The following is an 18,421-nucleotide window of genomic DNA, read 5'->3' on the forward strand; positions in this document are numbered from 1 at the left end:
ACAGGTTTGTGGTTATTCCTTTAATCAGTATGTTACCAACAATAATTTAATGCAGAAAATGAATTAATAATTTGAATAAGAAAATGTATTATTCTACTTAATTATATTTGCATGTATTTTTTCCTTCTACAGTGAACGTCCAAGCTACTTAATTTTTGAACTTTTTTTATAATAAACCTCATTCAGTTTGAGCAACTCAGTATCTCACAACAAAATGTTAATTAACAATATATATGATATAACGAAACACATGTACAATATAACATGTTAAACTACATAAATAAGTTTGAAAAAAAAATGAGCCATGCAAAGTCAAGTGCTGTTTTTACCTTTATCCGGAGCTGAGAGGTTGGGGTCACTTCTGGGTAAAGTGGTGTCACCTATTTGATGAGGTGCAGCCCTCTGCACACAAACACAGACAACATTTGCAGCAGCACATTTAAAAAAACAAGCATACTCTTTTTACATCAATTTTCCGTATTTTCAGCACTATAAGGCACAACTGATTATAAGGCACATCCCCCAAAATAGTCTTTTATGGTTTATTTCTTAATATAAAAGGCATACCCGACTATAAGGTGCACGGAACTAAAACTACTGCTAGGGTTGCACAACAATCTAAAAAGAACCATATTTGTGCATTGATTGATCAGCCAGAATATATTACTGATTACAATTGCATATAATTGCATAAGAATAGATGAGTATGCAAGCAAAATCGTATCGTGGAGTTTGTCAAATCCTATCCACTGGACCACTATGTATACAAACATCACATGAAGAGGTATTAGGTCCTATCCCATCATCACACTAGTTTTAGTCACGGTACCAAATTGTTGATGTTATTATCGGGCTGGGCTGCGAGAATATTGTCAGACATTAAACTGGCACGTTGTATAGCCAACTCGCAATGTCATTACGAAGATTCTGATCTAAATACTGATAAGGGCATTGTAGGAAGTAATTTGGTCATTCCGAACTGAATGGAGATAACAGCTTTGTGGGAAGTAATTCGGTTTTCATGAAGAATAGGAAGAAATTCATGGACGCGCGTATTCTAAACGTTTGTTACTTTAATGCTTAGTTTGAGCTGAGAAAAAGTGAAACAGCAACCTCTCTACTCTAACATATATGAATATATATCACCGTGAATATAGAGACAATGATAGGCATGAAAATGGATCAAGGCTTTAAAAGGTGAGAAGGGTGTGAAGGTAATACCGTACTTATTTCTGTATAATGTGCAACCCTATTTTTTTATCAAAAATTAGTAAAAAAAAAACAACAACAAAAAACACTTTTTTCAGCTCAAACAAAGCATTGAAAGTGATAAACGTTGTTGAATATGAGAGGTAATGATTAAAACAATGTATTTTTAACTTAAACTATAAACACAATACCTAGGTACAATTTACAATGTATTTATGTCGTATACTCTAAAGTCCGAGTCAGATATACCAAAAAGGTGTTACACTCATCGTGCTTTTTTGCGTTTATTTATATCTTTCAGGTCGACTTTCGTTTTTCTCCATTCTCTAAACATTCATCTCTGGTACCGTGAACGAAAAATAGTGTGATCATGAGATAATAAAGTTCTCTTGCCCGCACGAACTACACTGATTTTAATTCAAACGCACCACCTCAGACGCCTGATTCACTCTTCATATCTCAAAGCATTTTATTCTTGGACTCATAAAATTCATGTAGGTTACCGTTTTAGACTTCAAAACGATGAATTTCTCCTAGAGGTTTGATATTCGCAAGCCTTTTATGAGATAAGAGCTAATGCCTTGGATAGAATTCAGTGCTTCCTCTGCTGTGATTCTGGTTTGATTCCCATGGCATTCAATCTTATCCGATTGTGAACCATCCATATACCTAGCCGCCTGGAATCGGTGCTTTTATAATTGCTATCCTTTTCGGGAATACAATTTATCGACTGATCAATGATGCACAAAACCCATTTCCAATTTTGTCCGCATATGAGTCACATTGGATTATAAGCCGTACATTCAAATTTATGGTCAATTTGGGCTTTTTGGGTACTGCTTATAGTCCGTTAGTGTAATTACGGTTACCTAAGTTTTCCATTCAATCAATACTACATAAGTGACTAATAGCTACAAGCAAGAACTTGACGGTCTTTTTTTTTTTTTTTACAGCACTTGTGTGCCGGTAAATCGCGGGGGCATTGAATGGCCTTGAAAAGCAAATACATATTTGTTCTGGGTTTTTTCTTCTTCTTCTTACTTCTTTTTTAAAAACAATCTGGCATTGAGGCTCACGAGCTAGCACGTTGGCCTTGGAAGGGAAAAGCGAGCACTGCATTCTTTGGAAAGGCTTCGACGCTTGCTATCGCCTTTGGTGAAGGCACTGCTACGGCAGATCAATGGCGTTTGCGTCAATACTTGAAAGGCTCATTGATTGAATGCAAACACTTTAGGAGGTTTAAAAAGGTGTGCGTGGGCGCTTATTTATATTTTCCTTCTTTGAGCGATTAAAGCTATTTCCCTAAATCCAGGGTCTCCGACATACTCCCTGCAGGCACCAGGTAGCCCCTTAAGAGTACCTGAGCAGCCTGTGGACTGGTGTCTAAAATAGCTCACAAGAAGAGGGTCATAGTGATTTTCTGGGAATTTAGTGTCTAACTAAGCATGATAAATCATCAACATGATCAGTGTCTTTAAAAACAATGTTTAGTGGTTTACTGGGCATATTTTACCTTCACTTTTAGTAGTTACAAACTAGTAATAACATAATAATAACATTGTAACAACATAGTAAGAACAATTTGCAATTTTATAGATGCATTTCAAACTTGTAGCCCTTCGCAATAATTAGTTAAGTAAAATGTAGTTCTCCGGCTCAAAAAGGTTGACGAACCATGCCCTGAACGCAGAAGGTCATCTTTGATTGCTAACAAACAAACGACTAGCATGCTAGCACAATTGGCTAACTGCGCAAACAACAAAAGCATAATATATACAGACATACTTCTTGTAGTATATAAGATGTAGAAATATTCTTTAAAACATTTTCTTTTCAAGAAAACAAATTTACCTCCGTGTTAATTTTTGAATGAAACTGCTGTAACTCAGTGTAAAGCTTCAAAGAGTTGAAAAGTGGTTAAAAAGTTAACGCTTCAAAGTTAAAGCTTTGCGCTGAGCTGAGTCAATAATGTTTTAACTCTTGAGTTGAAGCTTGAAAACTGCTTAACTCCAAGTGAACAATTTTGATGTGATTATTACTTGAGCTAAAATGCTTTAACCAGCGTAAAGCTTTACAGTTTATTTAAAAAGAAATGTCGATGCTCCAAAGTTAAAGATTGTGTTAAACCGATTTCAAATTAATCTTAACTCTTAAGTTAAAACCTTAAAGCTGTTTAACTCCTAAATTGAAGTTTTAAAACTGCTTAACCAAAAGTTAAAGATTTGTCGATGTGTCAATGCTTAAACTGCTTTAAATCAGAGTTTAAGGAAATAAAGAACTCAACAAAAAGTAAGGAAAAATAATTGTTCAAAAAGTTAGAACATGAAAGCGAAAGCTTTGCGTTAAAGCTTTAAAGAGTTCAAGAACAGACCAAAAAGTATATAATTGAGGTTTTTTTTCAAGAAATATTTTCATCCACGATTCGTAAAAAAAATGCTTAAAACAAGCAAAACAATCTACTATGTTCTAGATGAGATAATTTAGCTTATTTGAAGCAAACTTGTTTCATTTTACTAGAAAAACAAGATCGAATAGCTTAAAAAAAAGGAATATTGTCAGTAAATAGGGTAAGACCTTTTATTTTTGTAATGTCCACGTTCTTAGCGATTCTTAACAGACGGCTTACCGCGCATAATTATTTTGACAGAAGACTGTAAATGGTTTTAACCACAGCACCGCTAATGCTAACAGCAATTAAAAGGTCTCACTTTAGCGACTAGCATTAACACATCACTAAATGAACAGCGTCTTATATTTGCGCCTTAATGAGTTTTTAATATTTTTTTCCATTTAACCTGTGAAGGGTCCAGCGGGTTGGGGAAGATGGCACTGACGGGCCTCTCTCTAGGCGACAGGCAGGCGTTTTCTCTGGAGTGCTTGTGTTTTTCGGCCATCTGCGGTGAACCTGCAGTGGGCGGTGATGAATCATGAGAGCGGCGGGGGAGGCGTTAGACTGTTACTCGCGAAACACGGTGATGGCCATACCCCCAGCCTTGAACAAATCATTTGGTTTAGGGTTGTATAAAAACTCTGTTTTACATCATTGCTAAGCAATTTTACCAGCATGATCAATACACCTGCGGGCCTCTCTCTTAATTAATGTATTAAGAAAACAACAACAGCGGTGATAAGTTCATAGTTCAAGGGACCCTCAAAACAGAAGATATCGATGAATTTTGAAATTGCAAGGAGAATCGGAAAAGACTGCAAAACCTTCAAGATGTAAAAATCCAACTTTTTCAAAAGGCCAATGTGCTCAAAAGTAATCAAAATAACCCAACCGTGGCATTATAAGCAACCTACTTTCCAATTTTTTATAGTGCTCAAGCCCTCAATAATAGCCAAAATAACACAACCCCAACATTATAAGCAATCTTCTCTGCAAGTCTTCAATAGTCAAAAGAGAGAACAACGATGCACAAGCACTAACCAATAGTCAAAATAGCCCAACAATAGCTATTTAAGCAATCTTTATTACAATGCTTCGATAGTCAAATTAGAGAACAACGGTGTACAACCACTCAGTAATAGTCAAAATAACCAAATCCGGCATTATATGCAATATGCTTTGCAAGTCTTCAATATTTAAAACAAAGAACAACGGTGTGAAAGTCCTCAACTATAGTCAAAGTAAACCAACCTGATGTTATAAGCACTCTTTTTTAAATGACTTCTGTGGTCAAAATAAAAAAAAGCTGTCCAGGCGCTTAATTATAGTCAAAATAGCCCAATCTTTGCAAGAGTGCAATACTCAAAATGGAACCATTCTTTTGCTGCAAGCAAGCACAATAAAAACAAATGCAGCATTAACTTTGACTAAACAAATGATTTTCTTATCAAGCGGTTTCAGAAATAAGTCCAATTTGTTGAAGGGCTCGAAACTACAACCAAAATAACGGCAAATTCGGTAAAATTTAGAATGATGCTGTTTAGAAAAAAATGTAAAATTTAAAATGTATTACCTGATAATTGCTGAGTGAGTGAGTGAGTGAGTGAGTTTTATGTAGGATTCGATAAGATTTTGTAAAAACGATCAATTTTCTCGAAAGAAATCAAATTTTTTATAAATTGCAAATTTATTTTTTGTATATTCAAGACAAGCTGTCTAATGTCTAAAATTAAAATGTGTTTTAGGGTCAAATGTGATCTTTACAAAATGCTCCTGAACCCTGAAAAAATGATCGAAGGGTTGTCAATGGCCCATGGGCTGCAATTTGGACACATTTGAATTAACCCTTCAAGTTTCAGTAAAGTCAATAAGCCATAAAACAACCCCAAAAACCCTGGGTTGCTTTGTTGGTTTTAAATGTTATCAAGCATGAATTGGTACCCCAATTTCTGTTACTTTTGACCTGATTGTAGTGCCAGTGTCTTGCAACTCTAACCTCGGGCACTGGAGGGCGCTGAACTGGTGACGTTAGGCGAGGCCGAGTGGTTGGAGCTCAGGCTTGAGGTAGAAGGACTGGGCTGGCAGAAGGGAGAAAAAACAAAAAGTTTGTCACAATTGATCTTATATTTCCTTGCTTGACAAGTCTTGTGGGAGAGCTCGCCGAACATCAACACATCAACTTGGCCTTGTGTTGTCCAAATTCAAAACGTCTCAAGAGGCTTTAACGAAAGCTTGAAAGTAGTTTGAGCTCCTCGCTTTGTACCTTGACTTTCATCCCATTTTTATTCTGTCATAACTAAAGAAATGGGAAAAAAAGAGCAAACTGGTACTTGGAAATTTGGAAATCTCCAGCGTAGCTTGTTTATCATTTTTACTTTGGAGTCGAAGCTTTAAAGCTACTTTAACTCTTCCGTCAAACAGTTTTGACTCAAAGTGAAAAAATCAGCATTGATTTGACTCTCTAATTAAATTGTTTTTGATAAGGCTTTAAAGAGTTACTGAATGGTCCAAAAAGTAAAAACAATAGAAAAAGGTTAATGCCTTTAAGTTTTACGATAAGCTTAAATAGTAAAGCTTTAACTCTTAAGTTAAATTTTACTACTCTCCTGGCTAAGTCATGATTGCACCCGCAGTCAGCTCATTCCTCAAATAATAATAAACTCTTCTTTTTTTTTTTTTTTTTATCTTTTTGGGGGTTTTGGTTGGCGCTAGGAATGTATTCAAAACAGAAAATTTTACACTCCTTCAAATCTTGAGTTCAATTGCTTTAACCCGGGGAACAAGCTTTAAAGAGTACCTAAAAGCTAAACAAAAAATAAAATAAAAGCTTCAAGTTAAAGTTCTGTGTTTTTGTATAACTTATTTTTTCTTTTTTGAACGAATAAAAAACAAAGAACAAAGGGTGGAGGAGACGAAAAACAAAACAAAAAAACTAAACTAAAACAAAAAAACAACAAAATAAAACGACTAAAACAAGATTTAGGATGAGTAAAGTATGATTTAACTCAGTAAACTAATTAACTACTATGCTAAAGCTATCAAACTCCTTAACTATTAAGTTAAAGAGCCTTAATTCTGATTTGTGGTTTTATATATATATATATATATATATATATATATATATATATATATATATATATACCGGAGCCATATTCCCCTAGTGGAAGGTGGCTAGAGTCAAGAACACATTCCTGACTCTTTCTGGGAGATTGATCAGAGGAGGGGATTCCCAGCCCCCTCGCTCAACCCAACTTATGTGTTGGAAGTCATTAGGTGACCAAACCCCCCAATTCCAACCCCTAATGCCAATTTGTGGTTTTAAAAGTTAAAATTAGGAAAAGCTGAGTTAGAACATTAAAGCTGCTTTAACTCTCAAGTTAAACAACTAGAACATTTTACGTTAGAGTTACATCTTAACTAAAATTAAAACATGTCTGTTTAAAAGTCAAACCTTTAAAGCCATTTTAATTCCTGAGTTGAATAACATTCTATATCCTCGGTTCAAGTTGCAAACTATCCAGAGTTTGATGTAGAAAATGCATTTATATTTGTAGATGTGAATTTCTTGCCGCGGTGCATTCAAGTACGTACCTGCATGTTAAAAACTTCATCCGAGCTCTCCGACTGCCCCGTAATGTTGCTGACCTCGTTGGATGCCTGCGAGGACAGCGAAGACGAGGAGTAGCGGTTCACTGCCGGGTAGCTGAGGAGACTAGAAGAGATGAAAAATTGTAAAACATGTGCCGAAAAAGTAATAGGAATTGATCATAAACGGGACCCCCAGGATACGGTGCAACCGCCTTTCGGAGTTTTCATTTATGGTGTGGAATAAGATGGCTTTTTTAACCCCTTTTACGGTATTTCACCACTACACAGCATCAACAAATTATTCAGTGTGAACCTAAACGTAAAAAAATCCAACTTTGCATTGTTTGTATATATCGGGGTCGGGAACCTATGGCTCACGAGCCTTATATGGCTCTTTTCATGAGTCATATGGCTCAGAAATAAAATGAAACTTGTACATGTTTTAATGTGCTTCATTCAGAGCTGATTGTCACACATGTAAAGCCAAGGCAATACCTTCACTTGAAGGGTTCAGCCCAGTATATATAGGACACAATTTTAACAACAGTTTACAGTCAAAGTATCACACCAACAAACTAAGTTTTGGCAGAAAATTGTTAGATATTTATTTATATGGAAGCTCATTAAAATAAAATCAATGTTTATTGTTGAGACACTTTATGATGAAAAGGCACAAAAAATGTTAACCCCAAAAACAAAGAACCTTGAGTAATTGGATGGGGTGAGCGGTAGGAATGGGCAGAGCTATACGCGCGCACCATTTTTCCTTTGCATTATTTTGTGACATTTATACCAAAGAACTTTGCTCGCACCTTGTTTTGAAACCAAAAATGCCACTCTATAGTAATTGCGGCAAGGAGGGGCATTTGAAATTTACAAAGATATGGGACACAGGCTCTGGCATTATTATTATTTTATACCGTTTATCAAATAGTCTAACGTCAAACAGTGAAATAAAATGTGCTAAATAATTAGATTTTGTCTGGAGAGCAGGTTTGGTGGTTTTGTTGTATTCTGTCTTTAAATATATGGTGTGGCTCTCTCTCCCCCCCCAAAAAAATTCTATATATAATATAATAAAAAAGGTTCCCGACCCCTGGTGTATATGATGATTTACATCTTCAAGATGCCTGTCTGCTATTTGTCGACGTCTGGTCTGCTATTGGTTTGTGCCACGGTATCCTGAAAATGCTGATATGCTATTGGCTAGACTCCCTCCCACAATGCATTTCTCCTCTTTCAGTTCAGATGATCATTTGCTTCATAATGACTCTAGGAGTCGGCGTTATAAAACCGCATTCTTTGTACTATATCTATTCGCTAGGGCTGCACAGTTTGCAGTGATGCTGAAGGGAGAAATAAAACCATGATTACTATGGAAACAAAGCAAATTATTACCCTCACTCAAATATATGGCCATAACCAATTGATGATTGGGACTATTATTGAAAATAAGAAGGCGATGAAAGCAATGAAATTCACCTGTTACACCTCTGGACCAGCTAAAGTCATGTCAATGGTATATAGGATTTAACTTTTCCTCTACATCGACTGTATATTAATCTTTATTTTTAACATAGATTCATATTACATGTTATTAGTACTAACTATTTACTTTGGTAATTTGATGTTTTTATCTGGAGTGCTGGAGATTAGAGGCATTAGCTATCCAATACGACCATTTCACTTTGCAATCCCCACTTATGAACTGATCAATGCTGTATCCCGGGGTGTCTACTGTAGTTGGTGATTTTTTTGACTCACCAAAGATGCATCCGTAAAGAAAAAGAAGGGAAGAGAACAAACAGAAATGGAAAGAAAATGTCAGATTGGAAAATAATGACAGCCTCCTCCAATGAAGGAAACACAAAAGGCTTAGCACAATAAAAATATATACATTTTAAAACTCAGAGTCAAAAAAAGGGGAATCTCAAGAGGGGAGCATCTTTCTGTGTGCACCTGCCCCCCAGGATCAAACTGTGGAGACAGCATGTCACAAGGAGACAGCGTGGCACGGTCACTCAACACATTCATATTTTTTTTCCTCTGACACACACAATTTGATTGGCGCGCACATATTTCCTGGGCCAACTATACATGTCTTACTGAGGTGGAGAGTTGGCGAGAGGAGCACAAGGTAGCGTTTGAGGTGAGGATAGGACGTGGAAAAGTTTCCAAGTCAGCAAAATACATTGTGACAAAAGACAGTCTTATTATTTAAGACACACAATTTCAACGAGCACATAAATATTTTTTCTCCTTAATTTTGCCTTTTTGAACAAAGTTGGAAACGGTGGTGTAAACCGTTTTCTTTGGATAAAACTAATGTGGCCCCATATGAACAGAAAAAGCAAATACTGCATACGCATAAAAAAAAAAAAAAAAAAAAAAAACATTAAAGAAATATGCACTCGCTCACAGCGATAATCGACTAGATATAATGGACCACGTCCACATGAGAGATGAATATGAAATGAAATGATCTGCAATTCTATAGCGCTATAGTCAATGAAGACTTCCCAAAGCGCTTTACAATGTGCTTTACATTTACCCATTCACACACACTCACACACCAATAGCGGCCGTGCAGCCATGCAAGGCACCAGCCTGCTTATTGGGGGCAATAGGGGTTCAGTATCTTACCCAAGGACACTTCGACGTGTAACACGGAGGAGCCGGGATTCGAACTGCGATCTCTTGATCCCAAGACGAGCGCTTTACCTCCTGAGCTATTGCCGCCCCAAGACGGAAAAAACGGAAAAAAGAGCCACCAGCCCCGACAAAAATGAATTCTACTGGCCCCCAGCACACAGCAATACTCGACCGCGGGTAATGGATGGCGACTGCACAGGTGCTGTTTGTTTTGGGCGGAAATAACCGCAAAAAAGCCCTCATGACTGACGCAAGTTTGCTCTCTATGCCCCCGCTCTTAGCAATAGTCAACTGTGGATAATGGATCGCAGCCAAAACAGTGCAGTTCATTTTAGGCAGGCCATAATTGCACACTTCGGAGGTCCGACCCAGGAAAACAAATGTGCTCTGCTAACCCCTGCTCTTAGTAATAGTCGACCAAGGATAATGGATTGTGGCCAGATGGGTGCCGTTCACTTTAGGGTAAAGGCCCGGTCACAGAGCCTTCACGGGCGTATCGAGGCCTAATCACGGCCAGAAATTTCTGCCCGTGAAGCAGACGCTTTTGAACGCTTTTGAGATCGCGATACAGACGAGATACAGCCGTGCTTTACACGCTGTAAGAAATTCACACGCGGTTGGCCGCGCGAAAAAGTTTTGCGCTGCTCAAAACTTTAGACCACGGGTAACCGCGGGCGGCACAGCGATGCAGCCGCGGTTACCACCGATAAGGACGCGGAACGGTCGCCGGAAGGACGCGGAACGGTCGCCGGGCAATTTTGCACATTTTCCACCGCAGGGAACCACGGGCAAAAAAAAAAAATCGAAAAATTTTACCCGCAATACAGACGCAAAAGGCTGTGTGACTGAGCCTTAAAGGACGGAAAAAAGACCCGCCATGACACAAAATTGGCTCGACCCCAGAAATAGACATCACTCGACTAAGCATGAAGCATTGCAGACAAAATAATGCAGTTTAATTTAAGCAGGCCACGATGGTGAACTTCAGTGATGTGACTAAAAAACAAAAAGCACCCTGGCTGCACTTGGTCTCAGTAATAGTCGACCAGGGATAATGGATCATGGCCACAACTGTGTATCTCTCTTTAGGTGGGCCAGACCAGCATGTTTTCTGACAAAATACCACATGGTAGCAATATGGAAATAGGGCTGATGGATTGGGTCGCATGAGTTCATTGCACTGTGATGCTGCACGGAACAGCAAAAAAGAGCCAGCTGGACAAAAATAAGGTCTGCCACGTTTGCATAATATGCGATTGGGGCTAATGTTTCCTGCATCATGAGTATAGATGACTTTTTGCTGGACAAAATGGCAAAATCCGAAGAAAAAAAAAAACAAAAAAAAAACACGAAAATATGTTCTTATGGCCCCCACTCACATCGAAATGCAATTGGGGTATTTCAATATTTGTTCCGGACTACCAGGAGTTCAAAACCCATCAGCTAATTACCCTAGGTTTCTATCCCCCGCTATATGGCAATTTCACTAACGATTCCTCAGAACTGATTCACTTCCAAGTCATAGGCGTTTGTGCACCTTCTCCTGGCGACTCCTCTGCCGCCATCTGGGCTGATGATGCTTGGCACCGAGTTCCTGCACGTGCGTGGACTTCCATTGGTGAAGTGGACAGGGCTTGTGCGTATTAAACCTGGAAACTCCTTAAAAGTGTCACATGAAAAATAGTGTCAAGCAAATGGTGTTTTTACTCGATCTTCATGATCCAAAAAGGAAGCCACAAACCTGTATGCCCAGGCTGGATTTCATCAGATGGAACTGGTCCACCAGCTTCTTGTGGAGGGGCCTCATGTCCTGAGGAACAACCTTCTCGTGCACGGCGAGGCCATATTCCAGGATATGAGCCTGCAAGACGTATGTTCCTCAGATTATAATTCATGCGTTTGTTACTTGATTACTGGAATGTATTGCTCTCTGGGCTCCTGATGTCAAGCATTGAAAGTTTGTTCATATTAGCCCCAATTGAGATGACTTTCTTAAGCTTTCTGTCGGTTTAAGATGCGACTTTAAGGTTCTGTTGCTCACAAACAAAGGTTTGCATGGATTAACCCTCTCTTATCTATCTGAGTTAATTTAACCCTATGTTCCCGCTTGGAACCACTGTTTGTAAAGTGCTGGTTTACAAGTGGGGGGACGGTCCAACTACGGCCCGCAGGCCACATGCGGCCAGAAGACAAGCTTTTTAAACTAGTATACTACAAAACTAAATATTAAATAAGGTACTTAAAGCAGGGGCCGAATGTATTATTTTCTTTTAATTCTGAATGTTTCAAAACCAATGTGATGAAATCTATTCATATTTAAAAACAAATATAAAAATAAATTTAAAATAAATATCTGCATGTAAATTTATTTATAAATGCAAATGAGAAAAATTGGATAGGTCTTCAGGCCCATGTCAAAATGTTTCAAACCAATGCAGCCCGTGACACAAAAGGGTTGCCCATCCCTGATCTAGGACCTTCTGCATCTACTGGAATTTTGAGACCCAAAGCTTGTTGCTGTCAGTTGCACAAATCCAACCTGCCTACCCACCCTGGACCCATATCAGTTTGCATATAGAGCGAAAAAAGAGCAATCTGCTCTACCCCCCATCTGGACAAGAAGAACTCATGTAAGAATGCTGTTCATATGTTTCAGCTCAGCATTCAACACCGTATTACCACAATAACTCACTCAAAACCAGAAAGACTGGGCCTCAGCACCTCCCCCTGCAGCTGGCTGATGGATTTACTAACCTGGATGCGTATAGGCAAAAAGGTCTCAAAAAGCATCACTCTGAGCACAGGGGCCCCATTAGGCTGTGTGCTGCATCCTCAGCTCTTCACCCTGCTGACAGATGACTGCACACCTACAGCTCCAACCACCTTGTGAAGTTTGCGGACGATACAACACTGGTATGGCTCATCACCAAGAGCGATAAGACCAACGACAGCTCCTGACCATATGGTGCGAAGACAATAACCTCCTGATAAATGTCTACATGATCAAGGAAGTGATCGTCACTTTCTAGAGAGGCCAGACCTGCCGCTCCCCACTGACCATCGACTGCTGTAGAGAGAGGGAGCAGGACCAAGTTCCTGGGGGTGCGCATCTGTAAAGACCTTTCCTGGACCACCAACACCACATCACTGACCAATAAAACACAACAGCGCCTCTACTTCCTGTGCAAACTCAAGCGAGGAAGGGCTCCACCACTCATCCTGACCACATTATTATTAAAACTCTGTGTACCGTCTTTCTTTGTTAATATCTCAAGTTTCAATGTTGGCACATGCGGCTTATGGTCATGTGTGGCTTATGTACAGTGACTTGCGAAACTATTTGGCCCCCTTAAACCTTTTTACCTTTTGCCACATTTCAGACTTCAAACATCAAGATATAAAACTGTAATTTCTTGTGAAGAATAAACAATAGGTGAGACACAATCTTGAATTGGAACACACTTTATTGGATATTTTAAACTTTTTTTAACAAAAAAAGACAAAACAGTGGGTGTGCAAAATTATTCAGCCCCATTGAGTTAATACTTTGTAGCGCCACCTTTTGCTGCGATTACAGCTGCAAGTCACTCGGGGTATGTCTCCATCAGTTTTGCACACTGAGAAACTGATATTTTTGCCCATTTCTCCTTGCAAAACAGCTCGAGCTTAGTGAGGTTGGATGGAAAGCGTTTGTGAACAGCAGTTTTCAGTTCTTTCCACAGATTCTCAATTGGATTGAGGTCTGGCCATTCTAACACCTCAATATGTATTTTTGGTGAACCATTACATTGTAGCTTTTGCTTTATGTTTTGGATCATTGTCCGCTTGGAAGAAAAATCTCCGTCCCAGTCTCAGTTCTTTTGCGGACTCCATCAGGTTTTCTTCTAGAATGATCCTGTTTTTGGCCCCATCCATCTTCCCATCAATTTTAACCATCTTCCCTCTCCCAACTGAAGAAAAGCAGGCCCAAACAATGCTGCCACCACCATGTTTGACTGTGAGCATGGTGTGTTGAGGGTGATGAGCTGTGCTGCTTTTACGCCAAACATGACATCTTGCATTGTTGCCAAAAAGTTTGATTTTGGTCTCATCTGACCAGATCACCTTCTTCCACATGTTTGGTGTGTCTCCCAGGTGGCTTATGGCAAAATTTAAAAGACACTTTTCATGAATATCTTTAAGAAATGGCTTCCTTCTTGCCACTCTTCCATAAAGGCCAGATTTGTGCAGTATATGACTGATTGTTGTCCTATGGACAGATTCTCCCACCTCAGCTTTAGACCTCTGCAGTTCATCCAGAGGGATCACGAGCCCCTTGGCTGCATCTCTGATCAGTTTTATCATTGTATGAGCTGAAAGTTTAGGGGATAATACAATACTATTGCTTGCACAGTACACCTTGGGATGTTTCAAGGGAAATCTTTTTGTATCCAAATCCAGCTTTAAACTTCTCCACAACAGTATCTCGGACGTGCCTGGTGTGTTCCTCGTTCTTCATGATGCTCTCTGTGCTTTAAACAGACCTCTGAGAATATCACAGCGCAGGTGCATTTATACAGAGACTTGATTACAAACAGAAGGTTTCCATTTATCATCGTTAGTCATTTAGATCAACATTGAATCATTCAGAGATCCTCACTGAACTTCTGGACAGAGTTTGCTGCACTGAAAGTAAAGGGGCTGAATAATTTTGCACACCCACTTTTTCGTTTTTTATTTGTTAAAAAATGTTAAATTATCCAGTAAAGTGTGTTCCACTTGATGATTGTGTCCCACTTATTGTTGATGCTTCACAAGAAATTACAGTTTCATATCTTGATCTCTGAAGTCTGAAATGTGGCAAAAGGTCACAAAGTTCAAGGGGGCCAAATAGTTTTGCAAGCCACTAAATGTAGAAAATGTTTTTACTTTTAAAATTTACCAGGTGCGGCTTTTAATCAAGTGTGCTCTATGGTCCATAATTTACAGTATGTTTACAGTGAAAAAATAGTGTGATCATTAGATCAAATCTCAAACGGGCTACACACGAAAAAAGACAATACTCCTGTCGGCACAAACTACACTGATTTCAATTCAAACAAACCACCTCAAATGCCAAATTCACTTTGGTAAATCTAAAAAAAACCTAGCCACCTCAAAATATTTTCTCCTCGGATATATATACCGTCAATTCCGGGCTATAGAGCGCACCTGATTATAGGCCGCACCCACCACATTTCAAAAGGATGAACACTTTTGTACTTACACAAGCCGCACCTGTATATAAGCCGCGTGCGCCCATGTTAAAATTTGTAATACAATCACAACATCAACCCAAACTCTACGCGATTTTAACTGAACATATAATTCTCAGTTCAACAACCACAGCCGGCAAAATGAATAGAAAATGATACCGGTGGTTAAGATATGATGCAGACCTGCAGAGTCCAGGTCCCGTTAAAAGTAATCCAAGGAAAAAAAGTGTATATTTCTAAAGGTAAGGGTGAGAAAAATATATATCCACTTTTGTCTGCCGTGTCCACAAACAATCACCTTTACCGATTTCCACTTCCCGTCATCCCCCGCGTCTGTTACGCCTCTTCGTTTTAATTGGTCAGTGCAAGACTTATCATAATAAGCGTCCAAAATAAATACAAATAAATACATTACAAAAATATACAGTTGCAAGTACATATTATACATGGTTACACATATTTACAAAGAAAGATGGTACACCGAGAGAGTTTTCAAAGCTTTATTAATAATATTATAACTTTCATCCCAAACCGTTTCTGTGTAGGGTAGCAAAACGCTACTAACAAAACGCTCGCAATACAGTCAGCAGGTCTGTTAATAAAAACATTCCGTACGTGTAGAAACCACGGTAAACCGTTCTCATCTTCCTCCCTGTAACTGTCGTCATCAAAGTTGTCCTCCTTTAACATAGGAGAGAGACTTTGTCACATAGGCATCGCCCAACGCTCCCTTATTCAAAAACACGCCAGCAACACGCTCGCAAGGTACAGATTGCGTGCGGTAGCTCTGTTTCCTTCTTCATCGGACTGCTTGATTGCGTTTAGCTTGTAAACTGCGTCATGTGCCTTGAACTCGAGCGCCGCTGGCGGCTGTTAGAAAAATTACATAAATTGGTCGCATCTCTGAATAAGCCGCAGGGTTGAACGTTTGGGAAAAACGTAGCGGCTTATAGTCCGGAATTTACGGTAATCACGTCGGTCACTTTTTTTTACTTCAAAATGGTGAATTTCACTACCCCATGTGCAATCCTTTGGCAAGGTTTCTTGGTTATTTATCCTCACGCTGAAGTTTTCGAGTTCCCTGCCCTCTTGTAGGTTTAAGATCAGGTGATGTGGCAATGATGGTTTGTGCAGCCCTTGTGACTTTAGTGATTAAGGGATTTGACTTGACATAAATCAAGCAGATAACATCAATGTGACAGTTTCTGGGGCAGTTTAATCCACGACTATTTTTCAAAATTCCTCCCAAGGAGGTCACGCCGATGGTCGGCCAAGCGTAGCACGCCCCGCGTCGCTTCCTTTCTCCTCCTTCTTGCCTCGTTTGTTTCTTTTCCTCCTGACCGTCCTCGTCCTACCCTGTGGCCTTTTTCCAAACACGCATTCTTGCCCTTGCCAGCCGCCTGAATTTCAATATTCAAATTCAACATATGCTGCCGGCGCATGATCATGCTAACAGATGTGTCCTGCTTTTTTTTTCCCGCACTCTTAGTTGAATGCACCTTGATGAGAGCAGTCAGGCATCAAAAGCAGCACTGTTAAAGCAATGAAATTTGCCCAGAATTGTTTGGATTGCCTCCAATCCGTGGTCATGTCTTTCGACGTTCTCTCTCAATCAAGTGATAGTTTTCTTTTAATGGATTTTGAGCACAGCTAGAGATGGGCCTGATTTTCAACTCCCAAGCCTATTCGTCTTTGCTCCTTGAGACAAATTAAACAGCAGTTGTAGAACTGTCAAGCACATAGTTTTTCCGATGTATCTATGCCCAGAACACCCTCTTAGGAAGGCTTTTAACTATAACTGAACAACCTCAGTTGGGTAGTAGAAATTGTTTTCTATGGATCACGCTGTTGATTATAAAAGACTGTAGGAATGGAAATTGATTGAGCTAAACTCATTTTGTAACACATTAGGTGCAAGCAAGCAAATCTTCCACTCCCCATTCACTTCATCTCACTCCTCCAGAAGAGTCTCTCCAGTGTTTCCTGGTTCAACCCCAGAATGTTTCTTAGTAAGGCACGCCTGGGCCCCCTCTCCAGGGAGGCATTAGAACTAATCTCCCAAAAAAACTACCCAATGCCCAGCCACTTCATCTTGCTCTTTCATATGAATCCTGCAGCATTCCCAAGGCGTATAAACTAGATACCGAAACCGTATAAGCTGGTATCTGTGAATGTGTTCTGTGGGTCATAACTACAGCTTTTGACCATACACGATGGTAGGACTGTGAATTGACCAACCTCATCTTCCTCTTTAAGACTATAAATTCAATACATCTTAAGGAAAGCAATATGTCCTCTCCAGCCACTTCAGTTCAGAAGAATACAATATGCTTCACAGGCAAATCAGGAACACAGTTTCTCAGGAGTGTTCATGCCCGGAACAACTTTTGAGGAAGGGATACTAAACGCAGGTCCAGTGGGCCATAAACTCAGCTCCTAACTATAAATAATGACAGCACTGCATATTAATCAACCATGTCTTCCTCATTAAGAATCCAATAGTGTACCCACACCAATCAGGAGCTAGTGAACAATGTGTTCAGGCCTACAACACTATACTAGGGAGGGGTCCTCAAGAAATCTGAACTAGATACCCAAACCTCCTTAGTGGGAAACTGGGATTGTGATCTGTTGGTCATAACTACAGCTCCTGACCATAAACAACAGGGGAATCGTAGACTGGCGTAACCTTACTCTTCAACACAACAAATGTAACACTGCTTAAGGGAAAAAAATCCTTCAATTCGCTAGTCACTTCAGCAAGCTCCTTCAGTAAAATCCGATTGCGTTCCAAGACTAATCAGGAAAATTGTTTCTCTTGATTTAATATGCCCAAAACCCCTCTCTTTTATGGTTAATAATAATGGAGAATTGGCGCTAGTGTCTTTTTGACAAACTTTGTGAAAGAAAGCAATCTTTACTTTTTTTAAAGCTGTTTTGTGAGTGTGGGGGGAGCCAGGGACATCACAAAAACAAACAAACAAAAACACCTTACTGTGGCTTTAATCTCCTGTTACCAACCTGTTCAAACATGAGTTCTCTCAGGCGCCCGATCTTCTCGCCGTCCTCAGGGTGATTCATCATGTAGTCCTTCACAAAAAAGGCCTGTGTGAAGAAAAACATCTGTTAGGCACAAACATGGAACAGCATGAGAGATTTTTTTGGTTGTTTGCCTCTTTTCCTTGTTATCTAAAATCCCACCAGGCTGACAGATTTAAAAATGAACTTTTATGAGCTAAATAACAAACAAGCATATCAATTGATGTAGAGGACAATTATATGGTGGCAAAAAATTCCCAAGTTAAAAGATGAACAAAAGTAGGTGAAACAATATCATAATAAATACATA

The 18,421-nt window shown here is 39.3% G+C and overlaps 1 protein-coding gene across 1 annotated transcript in view; it reads right to left on the reverse strand.

Moving 5' to 3' along the window:
• Positions 1 to 18,421, reverse strand: part of dock4b (dedicator of cytokinesis 4b) — a 151,962-nt gene that overhangs the window by 10,809 nt on the left and 122,732 nt on the right. The window contains exons 42-48 of the mRNA XM_088346703.1: positions 18,094 to 18,177; positions 11,580 to 11,699; positions 11,376 to 11,497; positions 7,190 to 7,310; positions 5,595 to 5,676; positions 4,005 to 4,114; positions 330 to 402 (exon numbers count right to left, since the gene is read on the reverse strand). Of these exons, the coding sequence (XP_088202829.1) occupies positions 330 to 402; positions 4,005 to 4,114; positions 5,595 to 5,676; positions 7,190 to 7,310; positions 11,376 to 11,497; positions 11,580 to 11,699; positions 18,094 to 18,177 (712 nt within the window). The remainder of the gene's footprint in view (positions 1 to 329; positions 403 to 4,004; positions 4,115 to 5,594; positions 5,677 to 7,189; positions 7,311 to 11,375; positions 11,498 to 11,579; positions 11,700 to 18,093; positions 18,178 to 18,421) is intronic.

The sequence above is a fragment of the Urocampus carinirostris genome, chromosome 11 (assembly GCF_059441175.1).
Source record: "Urocampus carinirostris isolate Australia breed hairy pipefish chromosome 11, RoL_Ucar_1.0, whole genome shotgun sequence".
Lineage (NCBI taxonomy): Eukaryota > Metazoa > Chordata > Actinopteri > Syngnathiformes > Syngnathidae > Urocampus > Urocampus carinirostris.